Source organism: Chiloscyllium plagiosum, chromosome 20 (genome assembly GCF_004010195.1).
Source record: "Chiloscyllium plagiosum isolate BGI_BamShark_2017 chromosome 20, ASM401019v2, whole genome shotgun sequence".
Taxonomy (NCBI): domain Eukaryota; kingdom Metazoa; phylum Chordata; class Chondrichthyes; order Orectolobiformes; family Hemiscylliidae; genus Chiloscyllium; species Chiloscyllium plagiosum.
Genome location: NC_057729.1, coordinates 49,966,529 through 49,985,809, shown reverse-complemented (window position 1 = coordinate 49,985,809; position 19,281 = coordinate 49,966,529). Strand labels below are relative to the sequence as shown.

Genomic DNA, 19,281 nt, shown 5'->3' with positions numbered 1-19,281 from the left:
TCCCCTCCCTCCCAACTTCCCCTCCCTCCCCACACTTCCACCTTTCCTCCCTCCCCTCCTTCCCCTCCTTCCTACTTTCCCTCCTTCCTTCTCCACCTTCCCTCCCTTCTTCCCACCTTCCCTCTGTCTCTCCCTCCCCACCTCCCTGCAGCATTTGCCCAGTGTCCAGCCTCTGACTGATATCTCCACACAGAGCTTTTCCAGTCTGTGCTTCACACCCACAGGCTGGGACATGCCTCCCTTGCCTTCCCTGGGACCGCTGTTTTAAGCATTTGGTATTGGGGGAGGCAATGGCCTAGTGGTATTAACACTTGGCTCTTTATCCAGAGACCCAGATAATGCTCTGGGAATCTGGGTTCGAATCCTACCATGGCAGATGGTGGAATTTGAATCCAACTTTTAAAAAAAATGGATTCGATAATGGAATGAAGAGTCCAATGATGACCATGATCCATTGGTGATTGTCAGAAAAACCAATCTGGTTCACTAATGTCCTTAAGGGAAGGAAACTGCCATCCTTACCTGGTCTGGCCTACAGGCAAAAGTGAGGACTGCAGATGCTGGAAACCAGAGTTTAGATTGGAGTGGTGCTGGAAAAGCCCTTCATCAGGAATAGAGGCAGGGAGCCTCCAGGGTGCAGAGATAAATGGGAGAGGTGGGGCTGGGGAGAAGGTAGCAAAGAGTACAATAGGTGAATGGGGGTGGGGATGGAGGTGATAGGTCAGAGAGGAGGGTGGGGGAAGGTAGCAAAGAGTACAATGGCCTACATGTGACTCCAGACCCACAGCAATGTGGTTGACTCTTCACCTCCTTCTGGGCAATTCGGGATGAGCAATAAATGCTGGCCCAGTCTGTGATGCCCTCATCTCATGAATAAATGTGGGGAATAAAAGAGTCCCAAACACATCACTGACATCTCCATTATCTTCCTGCCCCTCTTTTGTGGTTTACTTTGGTCCAGTTTGTGCGATGTTATTGGGCAGATTATGCTGACCTCTTTGAATTCTTTGATCGCAGAGTTTTCTGGCAGTGAAGAGAACGTAGATGTCTCCAGAGATTTCCCACCGAAAAAATCCACGTTCCCTTCAACCAGATCGTCGTCCTCTTACAAATATCCCTTCTCTCATAAATATACGTCCTTACGCAGTTCTGACTCTGGATACTACATAGAAGGGCTGAAATTTGATGGTTGGTGACCTGACTTTTTTTCTCTTTTACCACATTTTCTGTAAAGTAGTGTAATGCTGATGCCCCGTATTGTATTCTAGAGGGGCGAGCGTTTGCTGGGGGGGTTATGTGACTGGATGTGTAATCCAGAAGGTTTCCTCATAGCATACAGTAGGGAAACAGACCATTTAGCCCAACAGGTCCACACTGATCCTCCAAAGAGTAACCCACCCAGACCCATTCCCCTACCATATTCCTCAACATTTACTCCTGACTAATGCACCTAACCTACACACCCCTGAACACTATGGGCATTTTAGCATGGCTAATTCACCTAACCTGCAAACATTGAAATGTGGGAGGAAGTTGGTGCACCCAGAGAAAACCCACCCAGACATGGGGAGAATGTGCAAACTCGACACAGACAGTCACCCGAGGCTGGAATCGAACCGGGTCCCTGGCGCTGTGAGGCAGCAGTGCTAACCACTGAGCCACCGTGCCACCCAGGTTAATCTGCATTAGTGGTGCTGGAAGAGCACAGCAGTTCAGGCAGCATCTAAGGAGCAGCGAAATCGACGTTTCGGGCAAAAGCCCTTCAACAGGAATAAAGGGTTTTTACCACCCAGGTTAATCCCCTGGTAACAGGGGTCAGATGCCATTGTGGGTGGTGGAAATTAAATTCCATTAATAAAATTCAATTCATAAAATCTAAAACTGCATGTTAGTCCTGGTAATGGTGTCTGTGATTAAATGGTGTAAACTGACTGTGTGGAGTTTGCATGTTCTCCCCGTGTCTGCGTGGGTTTCCTCCGGGTGCTCCGGTTTCCTCCCACAGTCCAAAGATGTGCAGGGCCAGGTGAATTGGCCATGCTAAATTGCCCGTAGTGTTAGGTAAGGGGTAAATGTAGGGGTAGGGGTATGGGTGGGTTCGCTTCGGCGGGTCGGTGTGGACTTGTTGGGCCGAAGGGCCTGTTTCCACACTGTAATATAATCTAATCTAATCTAATCTAACTCACCCAGACCCATTCCCCTACCATATTCCTCTACATTTACTCCTGACTAATGCACCTAACCTACACACCCCTGAACACTATGGGCATTTTAGCATGGCTAATTCACCTAACCTGCAAACATTGAAATGTGGGAGGAAATTGGAGCACCCGGAGAAAACCCACCCAGACATGGGGAGAATGTGCAAACTTGACACAGACAGTCACCCGAGGCTGGAATCGAACCTGGTCCCTGGCACTGTGAGGCAGCAGTGCTAACCACTGAGCCACCGTGCCACCCAGGTTAATCTGCATTAGTGGTGCTGGAAGAGCACAGCAGTTCAGGCAGCATCTAAGGAGCAGCGAAATCGACGTTTCGGGCAAAAGCCCTTCAACAGGAATAAAGGGTTTTTACCACCCAGGTTAATCCCCTGGTAACAGGGGTCAGATGCCATTGTGGGTGGTGGAAATTAAATTCCATTAATAAAATTCAATTCATAAAATCTAAAACTGCATGTTAGTCCTGGTAATGGTGTCTGTGATTAAATGGTGTAAAAACACAACCTCTCTGCGTTCACTAATGTCCTTCAGGGAAGTAGGTCTGCCATCTTTACATGACCTGGTCTGACCTACGTGTGCCTCACAGCAATGTGGTTGACCGTTAGCTGCTCCCTGTAACGGCCTGGTTCAGGGTTAATTCAGGGTAGGTGACAATTACACCCACGTTCCACAAAAGAGTAAATTTGTGAAGCAGAGTCTTTCGCAAATTGATGAGACTTTCTCAAAATGTTGAAAGTGCCGACCGAAGCTTCCTTGATGGTGACCTTTCAGATGATCAAAAGGTTGACAGGGCAAACATAGAGAAAAGTATTTCCTTTTGTCGGGGGCGGGGGGGGGTTGAGAATGTTCAAGCCAGGAAGCCATCATTGTAAAGCTAACATGAAATTAAGAAAAATATATTAACCCAGTGAGTGTTTAGATAGTGGGTTTGCTGTCACAGGGAATAGTTGAGAAGTTGCATTTGTGGAATACTGTGGGAGAATGGACAGCAAGTTGTACTAGTGAGGTTTGCTGAAGGTTGATTTTAAGGTCAAGTGGCTCACTGGTAAGTACTGTTGCCTCACAGCGCCAGCGACCCGGGTTCGATTCCACCCTCGGACGACTGTGTGGAGTTTGCACCTTCTCCCTCTGTCTGTGTTGGTTTCCTTTGGGTGCTCCGGTTTCCTCCCACAAAGATGTGCAGGTTGGGTGAATTGGCCACGCTAAACTGCCCATAGTCTTCAGGGATGTGTAGGTTAGCTGCATTAGTCAGAGGAAATGTAGAGTAATAGGGTTGGGAATGGGTCTGGGCGGGTTACTCTTTGGAGGGTCAGCGTGAACTTGTTGGGCCAAATGGCCTGTTTCCTTACTGTAGGGGTTCTGTGGTGGTTCAATTTTAAAAGGGAAATCAAGTGGAGCATTACAGCTGGCACAGCTTGGTATTCAGTGTAATGTCGAGAGACAGTGAGCTGTGTGTTATGGGGCTGCTATATCGAAGAATCAAGGAACATGCATGGTGATTAAACATAGTAATCTTTAGATTAACATCTAAATGTACCATAATGGAAGTTTAATGTAGTCTGCAATTTCGGATCAATGCCTGATTTGCAAGTTATGGAGGAGTAATTTGAAAGCAGCGACCAGAAAGTTTCCATCTAATTTATAGACGGGTTAGGGGTAGCAGGTGCAGGTCCTGTTGCACTGTATCATGTGGGACTGCTGTCGTGTATCTCCCTGCTGCCGAGGTGCTGTGCAAGGTGGAAAGGGCAACTCCTGCACAACCAGCGATGTCTGCACTTTCTAACGAGCTGCTGAGCTGCGCTGGGGAACCCAGCTGGTTCAGTTTGCAACCTTGACACGAGGCAACCCCAAAACGTTCCGAGGCTGTGGTGTATGTGGCACTCTCCGCCGGCTCTCCCTATTCACCTTTCGCTTTGCGTTTATAAGTTTTAACAGGGGGTGACGACGAAGCTTTTCAAGGCTCCTGTGATGCAGTGGTAACGTCCCTGCCTCTGGGCCAGAAGGTCCATGTTCAAGTCCCATCTCGGCATGGGATAGTGACGGAGGCCCCGGGTTAATTCCTGCTTCCAGCTCACACCTTTCACCTCAACCACAGGCGGCCCTAGAGTTTTACAGCAAACAAAATACTTTTCTAGCGAAAACCTTCTAACCACACGGCTGCAGTGAAGTAAGTTACTGCTTTAAACCCGCCCTCCCGTCGCTATGTTCTTGTAGCTCAGCAGCAACCTTTTGGAATTCTAAAACGTGTGAGCTTCCGTAATCGGGCAGGTGAATTATTTGGAGCAAGCAGTTTGAAACAAAAATAGCATTAATGCGAGTTGAGGCCAATCTAATATCTCTGGCATTCGGAATCCAAGAAGGTCTGTTTCTGTGGAATATTTGCGAATCATAAACAGCACCTTCAGGTCAACATCCAGTCTGGATCAATAAATAAAGACCTCGTTTTTAAACCCTGGAATAGGTACGAACAGAAAGAGAGGTTGCTTTGGGGCAGTTAATAGAGTCCCAGAGATATACAGCTCTGTCCAACTCGTCCATACCAACCAGCTATCCTTACTTAATCTAGCCCCATTTGCCAGCATTTGGCCCATCTCCCTCCAAACCTTCCCTATTCATATACCCATCCAAATGCCTTTTAAATGTTGTAACTGTGCCAGCCTCCACCACTTGCTTTGGCAGCTCATTCCATACCTGATGATGGAAAGGAGAGGATGGGATTGTTGCCAGTGCATTGGGAATTATTCAACAAAACGTGACTGTTCCTTGCAAAAGTGAACGACCTCTGGCAGTCCCGCTGTTCAGTCACCAATGGCGCACATATACATGAAGTCAGTGGAGAAACATGAGCCACAAATCCTGCCACCTGGTGGCCAAATGTCAGCATAGTGGCTCAGTGGTCAGCATTGCTGCCTCCCAGCGCCGGGGATCCAGGTTCGATTCCTGCCTTGGGTCACTGTCTGTGTGGAGTTTGCACATTCTCCTTGTGTCTGCGTGGGTTTCCTCCCACAGTCTAAAGATGTGCAGATCAGGTGAATTGGCCATGGTAAATTGCCCGTTGTGTTAGGTGCATTAGTCAGGGTTAAATATTGGATAGGGAAATGGGTCTGGGTGAGTTACTCTTCGGAGGCCGAAGCAGGGCCTGTTTCCGTAATGTCGGGAGTCTAATCAAAATGATTGGTTTTCCAGAAGGTTCTGAAAGAGGAGTGAGAGCTGAAGGAGCATAGGGTTTTTGTGAGGCAGGAGGAGTTCCAGAGAGTGGAAGCCAATGGGGGAGGGTTGTGAGGAAGAGAAATTCCAGACAGTGGGAGCAGGGAAGGCAGGGAGACTGGATGTAAGAGCCAGAGATAAGAGGAGGCAAGAGTGCAGAGGAAGTTGTGCAGATGAGGAAGTTGTGTTTACCCAGTTATCTCCTGTATGAATGCACAAGAGGAATTTGAGTCCTGTAACACTACAACAGAGCAAAATGTTTTTTTAGAGTCTGTACAGATCCAAAAGGGTCTCTTTTTCTTGATTCCCGCTGGTGTATCGGTGCTTTGCTTCCCCGGTTTTGCAAAAGACTTGCAAACCACTTGGAGCCTGCTCTCCCATTGTGCGTTTTTCACTGTTGCGAACGAACCAGGTGCTTCCCTGGTACTTGTTACCATGAGCACGTGTGACAGCCGTCCTCCATGTGTCAGACATTTCAGATGACGACCCAACGAGTGACTCTTCGACGGACAGCCTGCTGTGGAGCGAAGACGACTACAGTCAGGACGTGGATGTGACCACGAACCCCGATGAGACTGGCGATGGCGACGACAGCCAATTAGAAATTGTACGCTGCGTCTGTGAGGTGGAGGAAGAGAACGAGTTCATGATTCAGGTATCGGTAAAATACTTGCTGTTGTGTCGCCATAGCCTTACTAGACCGTAGGGGGTGCTCCCTCAATAGAGAGAAGTGACTGGTGGTGACTTAACCTGAGGGTCACCAGATCTCAGGCAAAGGAAGAAGTTGAGAAGGAGAGTCATAGAGATGTACAGCATGGAAACAGATCCTTCAGTCCAACCCGTCCACGCCGACCAGATATCCCAACCCAATCTAGTCCCACCTGCCAGCACCCGGCCCATGTCCCTCCAAACCCTTCCTATTCATATACCCCTCCAGATGCCTTTTAAATGTTGCAATTGTATCAGCCTCCACCACATCCTCTGGCAGCTCATTCCATACACGTACCACACTGTGTATAAACGTTGCCTCTTAGGTCTCTTTTATATCTTTCCCCTCTCACCCTAAACCTATGCCCCCTAGTTCTGGACTCCCCCACCCAGGGAAGAGATGGTAACCTCAAACCGGTGATGTGAATTGAACCCACGCTGTTGGCATCACACTGCTCTGTAAACCAACGATCCAGCCAACTGAGCTAAACCGATTCCTGGATATAATACTAGAAGACAAGTGAACCCAAATGATTCCAATAAAAATTACAACTATAATCTTTCAAGGCACCAGAGGACACCAAGTTTAACAAATTGCTTTAAGAAAATGCAGGTGAATGAGAACTTTTTCTTTGCCAGAGTGAGTTGTTTCAGTTGGGAATCCACAGCCTGAAAGAGCATAAACAATAGCAACAGGAGTAAGCCACTCAGCCCCTCGATTGAATCCTGGCTGATCCAACATACCCCACGGCCACTTTCCTGCCTTTTCCCTGTAACCCTTCATTCCCCAACTGATCAAGAACCTACCGATCTCAGAAAGGAAGTGGAAGCCATTAATAAGAAAAGAAAATGGTGCTAAAGGGAAATGGTCAAGTAGTCAATGGAGAAAATCTGCCAGGCTTTAGGGAAAAGAGCTGGGAGGAGGGACAGATTGGATAATTCTCCCAAAGACCAGGACATCTCTGATGGGCTGAATGGATGACATTGATATATAATATTCAGTGCACCCCAAAAGAACCAAACAGGATAGGCTTCTGTTACATTGAGCGATGTCAAATCCTTGTGTTAATGCTCTATCCCTTTGCGGTATCAGAGCATGTGTCCTGAGTTCCTCGCGGACTCACTGATCTTACTCTCCTGTTTGGCAGTGTGAGGATTGTTTGTGCTGGCAACACGGAGTCTGCATGGGCCTACTGGAGGACAGCGTGCCTGAAACCTATACTTGTTATATCTGCAGGGACCCACCAGGTGAGTACTGGCCAGCTAGGAATGTAAAAAGCAGCATGCCATACGTATCATGTTGTTCAGGACAGTGCCTATAGTTTACTGGGGATGGGAGTAGAGTGCGATAATCTTACTGCATTCTCATAATCCAGAGGCTCATGGTGGTCATCTGAAGACATTTTGCTCAGACCCCACTGTGATGCCCACATCCCATGAATGACATTTTTAAAAAGACATAAGTCAACGATAATGGTTGTGTTCAGCTGTTGTGGAGGCGTGGTTAAGGATTAAGAGAATTCCTGTCCAAGTAGTGTCATAGAATCTTACATGTTCACTAGAATACAGTTAATACTTGCTTACTCATGGGCCATGGACATCTTCTGCCCATCACTAGTTGTCCCTTGAGAAGGTGGTGGTGAGCTGCTGTCTTGAATCGCTGCAGTCCACCTGCTGTAGGTAAACCCATAATGCCATTTGTGCGGGAATTCCAGCATTTCTACTCAGCGACACTAAAAGAGTGCAAAATGTATTTCCAAGTCAGGATAGTGAGTCACCTCGAGAGTAATTTACAGATTGTGATGTTCCCCTGTGTCTGCTGCCCTTGTCCTTCTAGATGGTGGTGGCATGGGTTTTGTAAGGTATGGTGTAAAGAGCCTTGGTGAATTTCCACGTTGTATCTTGCAGATGGTACACACACTGCTACTGAGTGTTTCTGGTGGAAGGTGTGTAAACTTTTTGGATGTGGTGCCAATCAAGCGTTGTCCTGGATGGTATAAAGCTGCTTGAGTGTTATTGAGCTGCACCCATCTGGACAAGTGGGGAGTATTCCATCACACCCATAAGTTGTACCTTGTAGTCAGTGGACAGGCTTTGGAGAGTTACTTGCTCACTGCAGTATTCCTACCTCCTGTAACCACTATTTATATGGCTAGTCCAGTTCAGTTTCTGGTCAGTGATAACCCTCAGGATGTTTGCAGGATTCAGCAGAGATAATATCTTTGAATATCAAGAGCAGATTAGGTTCTGTCTTCTTGGGACTTGTGTGGCATAAATGTTACTGGGTACATGTCCACCCAAACCTGAAAATTATCCAAGTCTTGTTGCATTTGGACACGGACTGACTCAGTGTCTGAGGAGTTGCAAATGATGCTGAACATTTTGCATTCGTTGATGAACATCTGACCTTCTGGTGGTGGGAAGGTCATCGATGAAGTAGCTGAAGATGGTTAGTCCCTGGATGATATCCTAGGAACTGTAGAAAGGTACCCACTGAGCCACAGGTGATGGTTTGACTTGATAGTGACACTCATAGAAACTCTGCACTCATTTCTCTGCTGCTTCAATGAGGGTGGGAAATGTTTCACTCGTAGCCTTTTCAGTAGCTTTATTTTTGATCAGTCCCAGTTGATTGACATGTTATTTCTTCTGTAGATCACCGTTTGAGCTCCAGGTACTGGTACGACAAGGAGTGGCTAAGCAGTGGCCATATGCATGGCCTGACGTTTGTAAAAGAGAATTATTCCCACCAGAACAGTGGGAAGATCATTTCGACACACCAGCTACTGGGGGATGTCCACAAGGTGATCGAGGTGTTGCATGGCTTGCAGCTGAAGATATACATCCTACAGTAAGTCAGAGCGCTGGTAGTTTTTAACATTTTAGTGAGAAGGTCACCATGTTAGTGGGTCACACCAGCCAGCGAGAGGCCAGGTAGTCATTGTCCCAGGTATTATCTCCTAACATCACCAAGGCAGGAAAAGTGTCGGATCGGAATTACGTGTCACCTCATTGACTGAGGGTTGGTGTGGGGAGGGGGGAATCTTCTCATCTTCCAGCTTCATGCTGCAGAGTAACTTGGGGCAGATTGGAAACGTGACAGCCGTTCTGACTGAGTGCAGCCGCGATGTTGGAGACTGTGGGAGGAGAACGGACTCCATTTTACAGCTTCTGTAAACTGTGCTGGTTTTATTATCAGGCGATGTTTGTGATATCTTTGTGATGTCAGAGGTCCCGAAACCATTTGATGAATCGGTGATGCGTCAGTGCTCCTTTTTTGTCGACGATTTCTGGTTATTCTGTCTCCACAAAAAGTAACAGAATCAAAACCTCTCACTCTGGAAACAAGTTACAAAAAGCCGACAACGTGTGAAGATGGCTTCGAGATGTATAAATGGAAATTTTATCAAGGGTCTGCTCCTGTGACCTTTGAGTCATAGAGTGTGAAAGTGTGATTAGTAGGTGATTTCTCCCACAGGTTTACTCCCAATTGGGTTAAATATTATTCCATGAATGAATACTGGATGAAACTTCTGGTTGAGGGCAGCTAGGGATGGGCAGTATATGGTCTAGCCAGTGATGGCCATGCTCCCTGAGTGAATAAAACAAAAACTCATGGAAGCAACATTGCATACAATTCTGGTCAACCATAGGAAGGATGTTGATAACTGGAAAGCTAGAAACCACTAATTAACTACAAAAACAATGATATTTTGTAGCATGTTACCAAGACTGAAAGGTTTGAGTTATAAGGAGAGGCTGGATAAGCTGTGACATTTTTCCCTGGAGTATTGGAGGCTGAGGGGTGACCTTATGGAGATTTATAAAATCATGAGCGACATAGATACGGTGAACAGTCAAGGTCAGTTCCCCCAAGGGGAGGGCAGTCCAAAACTAGAGGGCATACGTTTAGGTGAGAGGGGAAAGCTTTAAAAGGGGCCTGAGGGACAACCTTTTTTTACACAGAAGGTGGTGTGTGTGCAACACGCTGCCTGAGGAAATGGTAGTGGTTGGTACAATTACAACAGTTAAAAGATATTTGAACAGTTACATGGGTAGGAAAGGTTTTGAGCGATATGAGCCAAACACACTAGGATGGGACTAGTTCAGTGTAGGAAACCTGGTCAGTGTGGACAGGTTGGGCCGAAGGGCCTGTTTCCATACTGTGTGACTCTATGACAAGAGAACACCCATCTCTTTTCCCCCTTGAAAACCCATGAACAGGCATTGCCAGTGACTGTTTGTTGTGGTTTCTGCACAGTGAGAGTTTGCCAGTGTGCTAGGCACAGAGCACCAACTGAACCCACTGACACGTGCACACTCGCACACTTGTGCGTGCACATACACACTCGCACATGTGCACTCCCCTATATCCAACTGGATACAAACTAGCTGCCATAGTAAAGCAAGGAGAGTACTTGGGGAGATGGTGGCTGAGCAGTAATGTCACTGTATTGGTCATGATTGGACCCGGGGAATGCTCTAGGTCACTGGTTCACACCAGCTGGTGGAATTTAAATTCAGTTAACAGAACCAGGAATATAAAATCTGGACAAAAAAAAAACCATGTAACCATTGTCAAGTGTTGTAGCAACTGGTCTTGTTCAGGAATGTCTCTCTAAAAAGAGCATTTACTGCCCTTACCTGGTTTGGCCTATGTGTAAGGTCAGGAGGTACTGCTGAGGTTACAGATGTGGGTGTGTGAACAGTGGATCCAGGGGCCCAGAGATTCCCTGTTTCACTCTCGGGGTATCTGTTGAGCTGCCTCCCCCTCCCCACCTCTTGTGGGCCCACCCACTGTAATGTGGTGCCCTCTGTGATGATAGCCAGGGGGTGGGTTGCTGTGCGGACCGGGAGAGGAGAGTGACCTGGTACTGGGTGAGGCAGAGCGATTTCCTGTGGTGATTGGGAACCCCTCACCTCCCAACATCGTGAGCCTGCTCAAGTACCCCACTTTCTGGGCTGATGGTCTGTGTTCTGTTGTGTCTCCCCCACTCGACACCCTAGGAATAAAGACCAACCGGACCTGAAGTTGTGGTGCAAACCGTGGAGAATCTCCTCAATGGCCTTTGAGAAGCTGAGGGAGAGGCAGAGTGCGCCCAGCGAGGACAGCAATAGCACGGTCAGTGCCAGTGCCAGCACACCGTGCCAGGCACAGAACGGCACAGCTGAGCGGCAGAGCAGGCTCCCCATGATCGAGGAGTCCTACATCACCAACGAGCACTGTTACCAGAAGCCTCGGGCCTACTACCCAGCAGCAGAGCAGAGGTTGGTGGTGGAGACCCGCAACTCCACGCTGGATGAAGGGATCGGGAGGATGAGGGAGAACGGAGACGAGACTCTGGCCGAGAGATTCGGGCGGAATCTCGACGACGACTCGGGCAGATCTGACATTGAGTTTTGCCGAGAGGAAACCAGTTCCTGCAAGGTCAGTCATTTCATTTCTAACTGTCTGTATCTGGGGACGGGAGGGGTGATATTTCACTAGAGGAGATTTCTGCACCAGCTGTTAGTGATCTGGAGGGATATAGACATCGTCAGATTTTAGTGAGAAGGTCACCATGTTAGTGGGTCACACCAGCCAGCGATAGGCCAGGTGGTCATTGTCCCAGGTATTATCTACCGTGCTTCTCCTGACATCACCAAGGCAGGAAAAGTGCCGGATTGGAATTACCTTATTGACTGAGGGTTGGTGTGGGGAGAGGGGAATCTTCTCATCTTCCAGCTTCATGCTACAGAGTAACTTTGGGGCCGATTGGAAACGTGACAGCCGTTCTGACTGAGTGCAGCCAAGATGTTGGAGACTGTGGGAGGAGAACGGACTCCATTTTACAGCTTCTGTAAACTGTGCTGGTTTTATTATCAGGCCATGTTTGTGATATCTTTGTGATGTCAGAGATCCCGAAACCATTTGATGAATCGGTGATGCGTCAGTGCTCCTTTTTTGTCGACGATTTCTGGTTATTCTGTCTCCACAAAAAGTAACAGAATCAAAACCTATCACTCTGGAAGCAAGTTACTAAAAGCTGACAACGTGTGAAGATGGCTTCGAGATGTATACAGAGCAAACCCGATTATCTGAACGACACGGGCGGGGAGTATTTTTTTCGGATAATCTGATGTTCTGATAACACAGTTTACCCAAGCATCGGGACCTTGAGATCTTGTTCAGATAATCTGAAATTTGGATAATCGAGGTTGTTCTGTCATTGGAAATTTTATCAAGGGTCTGCTCCTGTGACTTTTGAGTCATAGAATGTGAAAGTGATTAGGAGGTGATTTCTCCCACAGGTTTACTCCTGATGGGCTCAATATCATTCCATGAATGAATACTGGATGGAAGTTCTTGTCGAGGGCAGCAAGGGACGGGCAAAAATGGTCTAGCCAGTGATGGTCATGTCCTCTGTGAGTGAGTGAGTTTAAAAAATAAAATTCAAATGAAATGGTTTGTTTGCAGAGGGATCAGAGGTCCATTATTCAGAATACCCAAATGGCAGGGCAAATGCATAAGGCAGTTGTGATAGTATAGAGGGTACTTTGTGAGGAGAAAGCAGGGGGCACTATGGACCACCTGAGGGTGAGCTTAAGTGGCACAAATGATGTCTGAAGGGTTAGGTGCAGGGACGATGGGGGTGATGTCTGAAGGGTTAGGTGCAGGGCCAATGGGGGTGATGCCTGAAGGGTTAGGTACAGGCCGATGGGGGTGATGTCTGAAGGGTTAGGTACAGGGCCGTTAGGGGTGATGTCTGAAGGGTTAGGTATAGGGCCGATGGGGGTGATGTCTGAAGGGTTAGGTACAGGCACGATGGGGGTGATGTCTGAAGGGTTAGGTGCTGGGCCGGTAGGGGTGATGTCTGAAGGGTTAGGTACAGGGCCGGTAGGGGTGATGTCTGAAGGGTTAGGTGCTGGGCCGGTAGGGGTGATGTCTGAAGGGTTAGGTACAGGGCCGGTAGGGGTGATGTCTGAAGGATTAGGTACAGAAATGATGGACTCTTAAGATATTTTTGTTTCATGCGGTGAATGAAAACAAGAGGCCACACACTTAAAGCAGAGATGAAGAGAAACGTTTTTGCATCAAAGGGTGTGTTTATCTTTGGAACTCTCCTCCGAAGGCGATGGTAGTGGAGTAATCATTGTAAAGCAGAGATGGATACGTGTTTTGAAGAGCACGGGGTGACCGGTTCGAAAGCAATATGGAGCAGTCAGGTCAGCTGTGACCTGGATCGGTGGAGCAGGCTCAGTTGGGCTGAATGGCCTGCTTTCTCTCTCTGTGGAACATGGACACCGATGTAGGCATGTTGGGCTGAATGGCCTGCCTCTATCCTGTACATTTCTACCTTGGCACGTAAGGTAGCGTACTGGAATGTCCCATGTGACCTGAGCTCAGCTTCATGCAGTCAGGGGGTGGAGGAATGATGTCTCTCTCTCTCTCTCTCTATCAAATGATCAAAGGGTTGATCATGGTTCCTCACCCTCTGGGAGCAGCTCTAGTGTCACGGGGTCCACAGCAGTGAAGTAGGTGAGATTTGATGGTTTGGGGAGGTGTCAGTCACCTTTTCAATACGCGTTTTTTGTTGCTAGCATGAAGGAATTGTAGCCTGATCCTGTCCCCACTGAACGGTAGGTTTCCGGGTTGGTGCCTGGACCTCTGCTGTGGGAACTCTTTCTGGGTGGGGTGGGATATCCACCATGTGTATTGGGGCCACCATTGGGGAAGGGTTTGGAAAGCTCTGCACTTTATTCTGGCAGAGACTGCTCCCCCACACGCCTCTCCCCGCCCAACTCCTGCTCTGAGTCTACAGATCTCCCATCGGGAACGTTTTAACCGCGTGCCCTCTGTCTCCCCTCAGGTCCGTGGCAGCAGCGGTGACACCTCCCCTGAGACAGAGCAGGAGAAAGAAAGCTCCGAGCTGAAGGAAGGTGGGAATGAAGGGCCCGGTGACCCTCAGCTGCAGTGGCAGGTCAACCTACTGACCCACATCGAGTCGTTGCAGGACGAGGTCTGTCATCGCATGGACTTCATTGAGAGAGAGCTGGACGGTAAATGGCTGGAGTTGTCTGTCCTTGTGGTTTTGGGTTTGGTGTTTGGGGCTTGGGCTCTTTGACATTGTATCCAACAACAAAGCTGTACTGAAGACTAGCATGATACACTTATGATACCCATTGGTACAAGAGCTCGACTACACTGAGTTAAAGTTTGTCAGTGGGTTGGAAGGCGTGAGGGAGGAACTCACTGATATAATGTGTGCTAATGACTTGGTGTAGAAGAAAATTTGACCAGGTTTGACAAAATGGCTTCCACAGACATTTTGTGTCAAATCTGGTCAAATTTCTTTCCACACTTGGTCTTGCTGCTTATGGGGCTGGTGGATGCAGAGAGAGTGATGAATGACTTCAGAAGGAAATTGTGAGGCTTTTCGAGGGATTTGAACTTATAGGACAGTGGGGAGAGAGGGACGGACGAGACTACTGAGAGAGCTGACATGGATTGTGAGAGCTGGGAGGTGTGCTAAGTAGTGAAGACTCTGAACAAACATGGAGGGAGAGGAAATATGGTGACATATGGTGACAGCATTCCCAAAAACTTCCATTGCAATTGTGAAATGTTGAAATTTTTGGTGAGAAGATAAGGTGATAAAAGTGATTTTAAAAAAAAAACATAAAAGATGCTTGACCATAAGATATAGGAGCAGATTTAGGCTAATCGGCCCATCGAGTCTGCTCCACCATTCGATCATGGCTGATACCCCATTCTCTTCCTTTCTCCCCACGATCCTTGATGCCCTTATTAATCCAGAATTGATCTGTCTGAAAGACACTCAATGACTTGGTCTCCACAGCCTTCTGCGGCAATGAGTTCCACAGAGTCACAGAGGTCCTCCAGCTGAAGAAATTCTCCTCACCTCAGTTCCAAAGGGCCGTCCCTTCACTCTGAGGCTGTGCATTTGGGTCCTATTGAGCTGATATGTAGAGGCAGAGAGGAGAAGGCAGGAAGGTACTGTGCACCTTTGTGGGTTATAGTCTGAATGTTGCATCCAGCTGTGGTCTAAGTGCAACCTGAAGCTGTTAGGGATGTGGAGCTGATCTTAAATGTCTGAGACAACAGCAAACTCAATCCCCCACCCACACTCCACCCCGACCTGTCTGCAGCCTGTGACATGGTGATCACGTGATCTTCACATGGTCTCGTAGATCCTGAAGGGTCTTGACAGAGCAGCAACTGTGAAGGTGTTTTCCCGTGGTTGGTGAGTGTAGAATGTGTAGGCACAGTCTCAGGATAAGCACTTGATCCTTTAGGACTGAGTTGAGGAGAAATCACTTCGCTGAGGATTGTCTACCCCACAGGGCTGTGGGCTGTGCCATCATTGCACATTGGTAAGGTTAGGGTAGACAGGTGTTGGCATCTCGGAATCAAGGCTTTCTTGAACAGGGCAGAAAACTGAAGCAGAAGATTAGCCATGGTGATGTTGAGTGATGGCGCAGGTTTGATGGGCTGAACGGTCTACTTGTGCTCCTATTCCTGCCACTGGGCTAAGGAAGAATGTTGGGCTGAATTGACATGGGTGGGTCATATACACTGGCATCGAACAGATGGGCTGAATGGCTTGTTTCTGTACCGCAAATACCCTGTGGTGCGTTTACTGGTGACCCAGCCTGTCTTTGTTTTTTAAGGTCTCTTAAATCTTTCTGTGGCAGATAATATTGAGAATATTTTGAGTGTTTTGAGCTGTGACAGTGGGTACAGATTATTAATCTGTAAAATTTTCGCCTCGTGTTGAAGTTACTCCCACAGTCCCACTGGGTAGCCAAAGTGGATGATGTAGTCTGGTATACGTTTGATTAGATTCCCTACCATGTGGAAACAGGCCCTTTGGCCCAACCAGTCCACACCGACCCTCCGAAGAGTAACCCACATGGACCCATTTCCCTCTGACTAATTGACTAATGCACCTAACACTATGGACATTTTAGCATGGCCAATTCACCTGATCTGCACATCTATGAACTGTGGGAGGAAACCAGAGCACCCGGAGGAAACGCACAGAGACATGGGGCGAATGTGCAAACCCCACACAGATTGTCGCCTGACGGTGGAATTGAACCTGGGTCCCCGGCGCTTTGAGGCAGAGGTGCTAACCACTGTGCCACCCATGGGGGACACCGCTGGGAGATGCTTTTGGAGATGCCTCTGTGGGGAGCATGAATGGAGCAGTCGGAGGAAATGTGTGATTGGGCACACCGCTTTGTTACAAGTAATTGCTTAGCATGGTAGCTCAGTGATCAGCACTGCTGCCTCACAGCACTAGGGATCCGGGTTAAATTCCAGCCTTGGGCAAATGTCTGTGTGGAGTTTGCACATTCTCCCCGTGTCTGTGTGAGTTTCCTCCGGGTGCTCCAATTTCCTCCCACAGTCCAAAGATGTGCAGGCTAGGCTAAACTGACCTGAAGCATCCAGGGATGTGCAGGCTAGGTGGATGAGCCACAGTAAATGTGGGGTTACAGGAGTAGGGTAGGAAGTGGATCTGAGTGAGATGTGCTGCTGGAAAAGGTCAGGCAGCTTCCGAGGTGCCCTTCATCAGGAATGGGAGCAGCAGAATGGGACTCGTGCCTGAAATGTTGATTCTCCAGCTCCTTGAATACTGTTGAATCTAGTTGGGTCAACGTGGAAATAGAATTCAGTGAGGGGTGGAGGGGTCACTCAATGCACCAAAGTCTTAGTTTGTGTGTAACAGAGACAACTGCGTTGTGCCTGAACTCCGAGCAGAACCCAATATGAATGCTCTTCACCCGGGGAGGGTGGGGATGGGCGTGGGGGGGGGAGTTCTGTGAGTCATGTTGGGTTCTGCTCTGAGTCTCGGGCACAACGCGGTTGTCTCTGTTGCAGACAAACCAAGACTTTGGTGCATTGAGTGACCCCCCCACCCCTCACTGAATTCCATTTCCACGTTGACCCAACTAGACAGGGCAGCAGCTGAGGAGCTGGAGAATCCACATTTCGGGCACGAGTCCCATTCTCCTGCTCCCAATCCTGATGAAGGGCACCTTGGATGCTGCCTGACCTTTTCCAGAAGCACACACTCTCGACTCTGATCTCCAGCACCTGCAGTCCTCGGCTTTCTGTAACTGGAGAGGTCAAAGTATTCGACGCAGAAGCAAAACCTTACGGGGGACAGGGTAAGGAGGTGGGTCTGGGTGCGATGCTGTTCGGAGGGTCCATGCGGCCTCACTGGGCCAAGTGGGCTCTATCTTGTGCCGTAGCGATGCTTTGCTAATGCTGTTATCTCCCTGTTCTCTCTGGCTGCTAGTTCTCGAGAGTTGGCTGGACTATTCTGGTGAGCTGGAGCCACCTGACCCGCTGACCCGACTGCCTCAGCTCAAACACCGAATGAAGCAGCTCCTCACTGACCTGGGCAAAGTGCAGCAGATAGCTTCCTGCTGCCCCGTGTGAGACACACCAGGCACCCCCAAAGGACCATTTGACCACCAGGACATCGAGGCAGGGTCAGAGGTCGGTCAGCTTCAACAGCAGGAACGTGGCCGAAGGATTACCGGGCTGTCATGTGACTGGCCTTCACTCGGTACCGCGAGATGAATCTCGACTCCAGTTTCTGTTTGTATTTCTTGTTCGGGGTTCTGGCCATGCTCTGGTTGTTCTGACAGGGGAAGGGGGCTGACCACAAGCCTCCGTTCCAGTGAACCCGAGTCCATCATCTGTCTGCCCGTCTCCTGCTTGCTTTCACTCTTTTGGAACACTGTCAAGAGGGCAAGTCACCATCCGGACATTTTAGAGAGAAAAGGCTTTTTTTTTAAAGAAAACAGAAAAGTTGCAAAGAATTATTGGTGTATTTAAAATTTCCACGTTGACTCACCTTTGTCGTTTTGTTTTCTGGTTGAAGGATAGATCTCTCCTTGTGTTTTTTCAGGAAGAGGTCCTGGCCTGCTCTGAGCTGTAACAGAGTGGGTTTCCTGAGCGGCCTCTGGAGAGCTATTGCATAGACCAGCCAGGACTGATTGTTTTATGTCAATTCTTCAGAGTTGTTCATGCAATCTGTAATTGTTAATTTAATCCACCCAGGGTTGCAAAGTTTTGATCTCACCCCTTTCAAAAGCACCTAATAGTTTATTATTTCCCAATTACATCAGCTCCGTCGTTGTAGGGGGAGGTAGAAAGGCTGACTGTTTCTGCTTCATGTTAATGCTGTGTAAACAAATGGGTTTTCAATGAACCAATGCATCTTCCATCGTGTGTGTCAGAGGGAGGGAGGGAGTCACGGCCCAAGCTCGATGTTTTACTGATGATTCATTCTTCTCAACTCCTTTGAATATTCTCCCCAAACCAGGCTGTGTCCACTCCCACAGGGGACAATGTGAAGCTACCCAAGTGGTGACTCCATTATGGCAGTTAGCGTAAAGTATATACGCAAATGTACAGTCAGGTTGGTGTGGAGGAACAGGAGGAGACCATTCAGCCTCCCCTCGAGCCTGTTCCACACCACTGTGTCTAGTCTGTTCCTTAACACCATACCCCCACTGTCTGGCTGTGTAACCCTTGCCTAACAAAAACTTGTCGACAGTTGAGTTAAATATTGCAGATGCTGGCAATCCGAAGTAAAAACCAACATTGCTGGGAGCACTCAGCAGATCAGGCAGCATCATTTGAGAGAGAGCAACAGCGCGGACATTTCAGGGAGGTGACCTTTCAACAGAACTGAATCTACTAGCAGTCAGGTGATGTTCCATTTTAATTTTGGTCTATAAAGAGAAGAGACAATAGATTTTCCCCAGAAAGGGATACATGTCCCTCTGTCTTTCTGCTGTGCAGGTGCTGGCTGAACAATACATATCCACATTTTCAGTTCTTTGCAGATTCCTAAGAGATTAATTTGAGTGCTGCAGTCCTAAGATATGGAACTCGCTTTAACTGCCAGTGGCTAAGAAAGGATTGCCAACTCAGGGGCATAACATGGTTTGCAGGAAAGGACACTGAGCGAGGAGTAAATCACTGGCCCACTCTCTTCCCATTCTCTGATAAACTCAACAGAACTCCCCTCCTGACCTATCTGTCTGTTTCTCTCCTCTGTCTCTCTTTCTTGCCCTCTCTTTCTTGCCCTCTCTTTCTTGCCCTCTCTTTCTCGCCCTCTCTTTCTCG

At 48.2% G+C, this 19,281-nt stretch overlaps 1 protein-coding gene across 5 annotated transcripts in view; it reads left to right on the top strand.

Annotated features, from left to right (window-relative positions):
• Nucleotides 1-19,266, top strand: part of phf20b (PHD finger protein 20, b) — a 64,591-nt gene extending 45,325 nt beyond the window's left edge. For 4 of the 5 annotated variants that reach the window (XM_043710779.1, XM_043710781.1, XM_043710780.1 and 1 more), the window contains 7 exons: nucleotides 1,018-1,188; nucleotides 5,894-6,078; nucleotides 7,280-7,379; nucleotides 8,787-8,982; nucleotides 11,139-11,559; nucleotides 13,982-14,171; nucleotides 17,438-19,266. In XM_043710779.1, the coding sequence (XP_043566714.1) occupies nucleotides 1,018-1,188; nucleotides 5,894-6,078; nucleotides 7,280-7,379; nucleotides 8,787-8,982; nucleotides 11,139-11,559; nucleotides 13,982-14,171; nucleotides 17,438-17,580 (1,406 nt within the window). In that variant the 3' untranslated portion in view covers nucleotides 17,581-19,266. The remainder of the gene's footprint in view (nucleotides 1-1,017; nucleotides 1,189-5,893; nucleotides 6,079-7,279; nucleotides 7,380-8,786; nucleotides 8,983-11,138; nucleotides 11,560-13,981; nucleotides 14,172-17,437) is intronic. The other variant, XM_043710782.1, reaches the window with a different exon arrangement.
• Nucleotides 19,267-19,281: the final 15 nt, after the last annotated feature.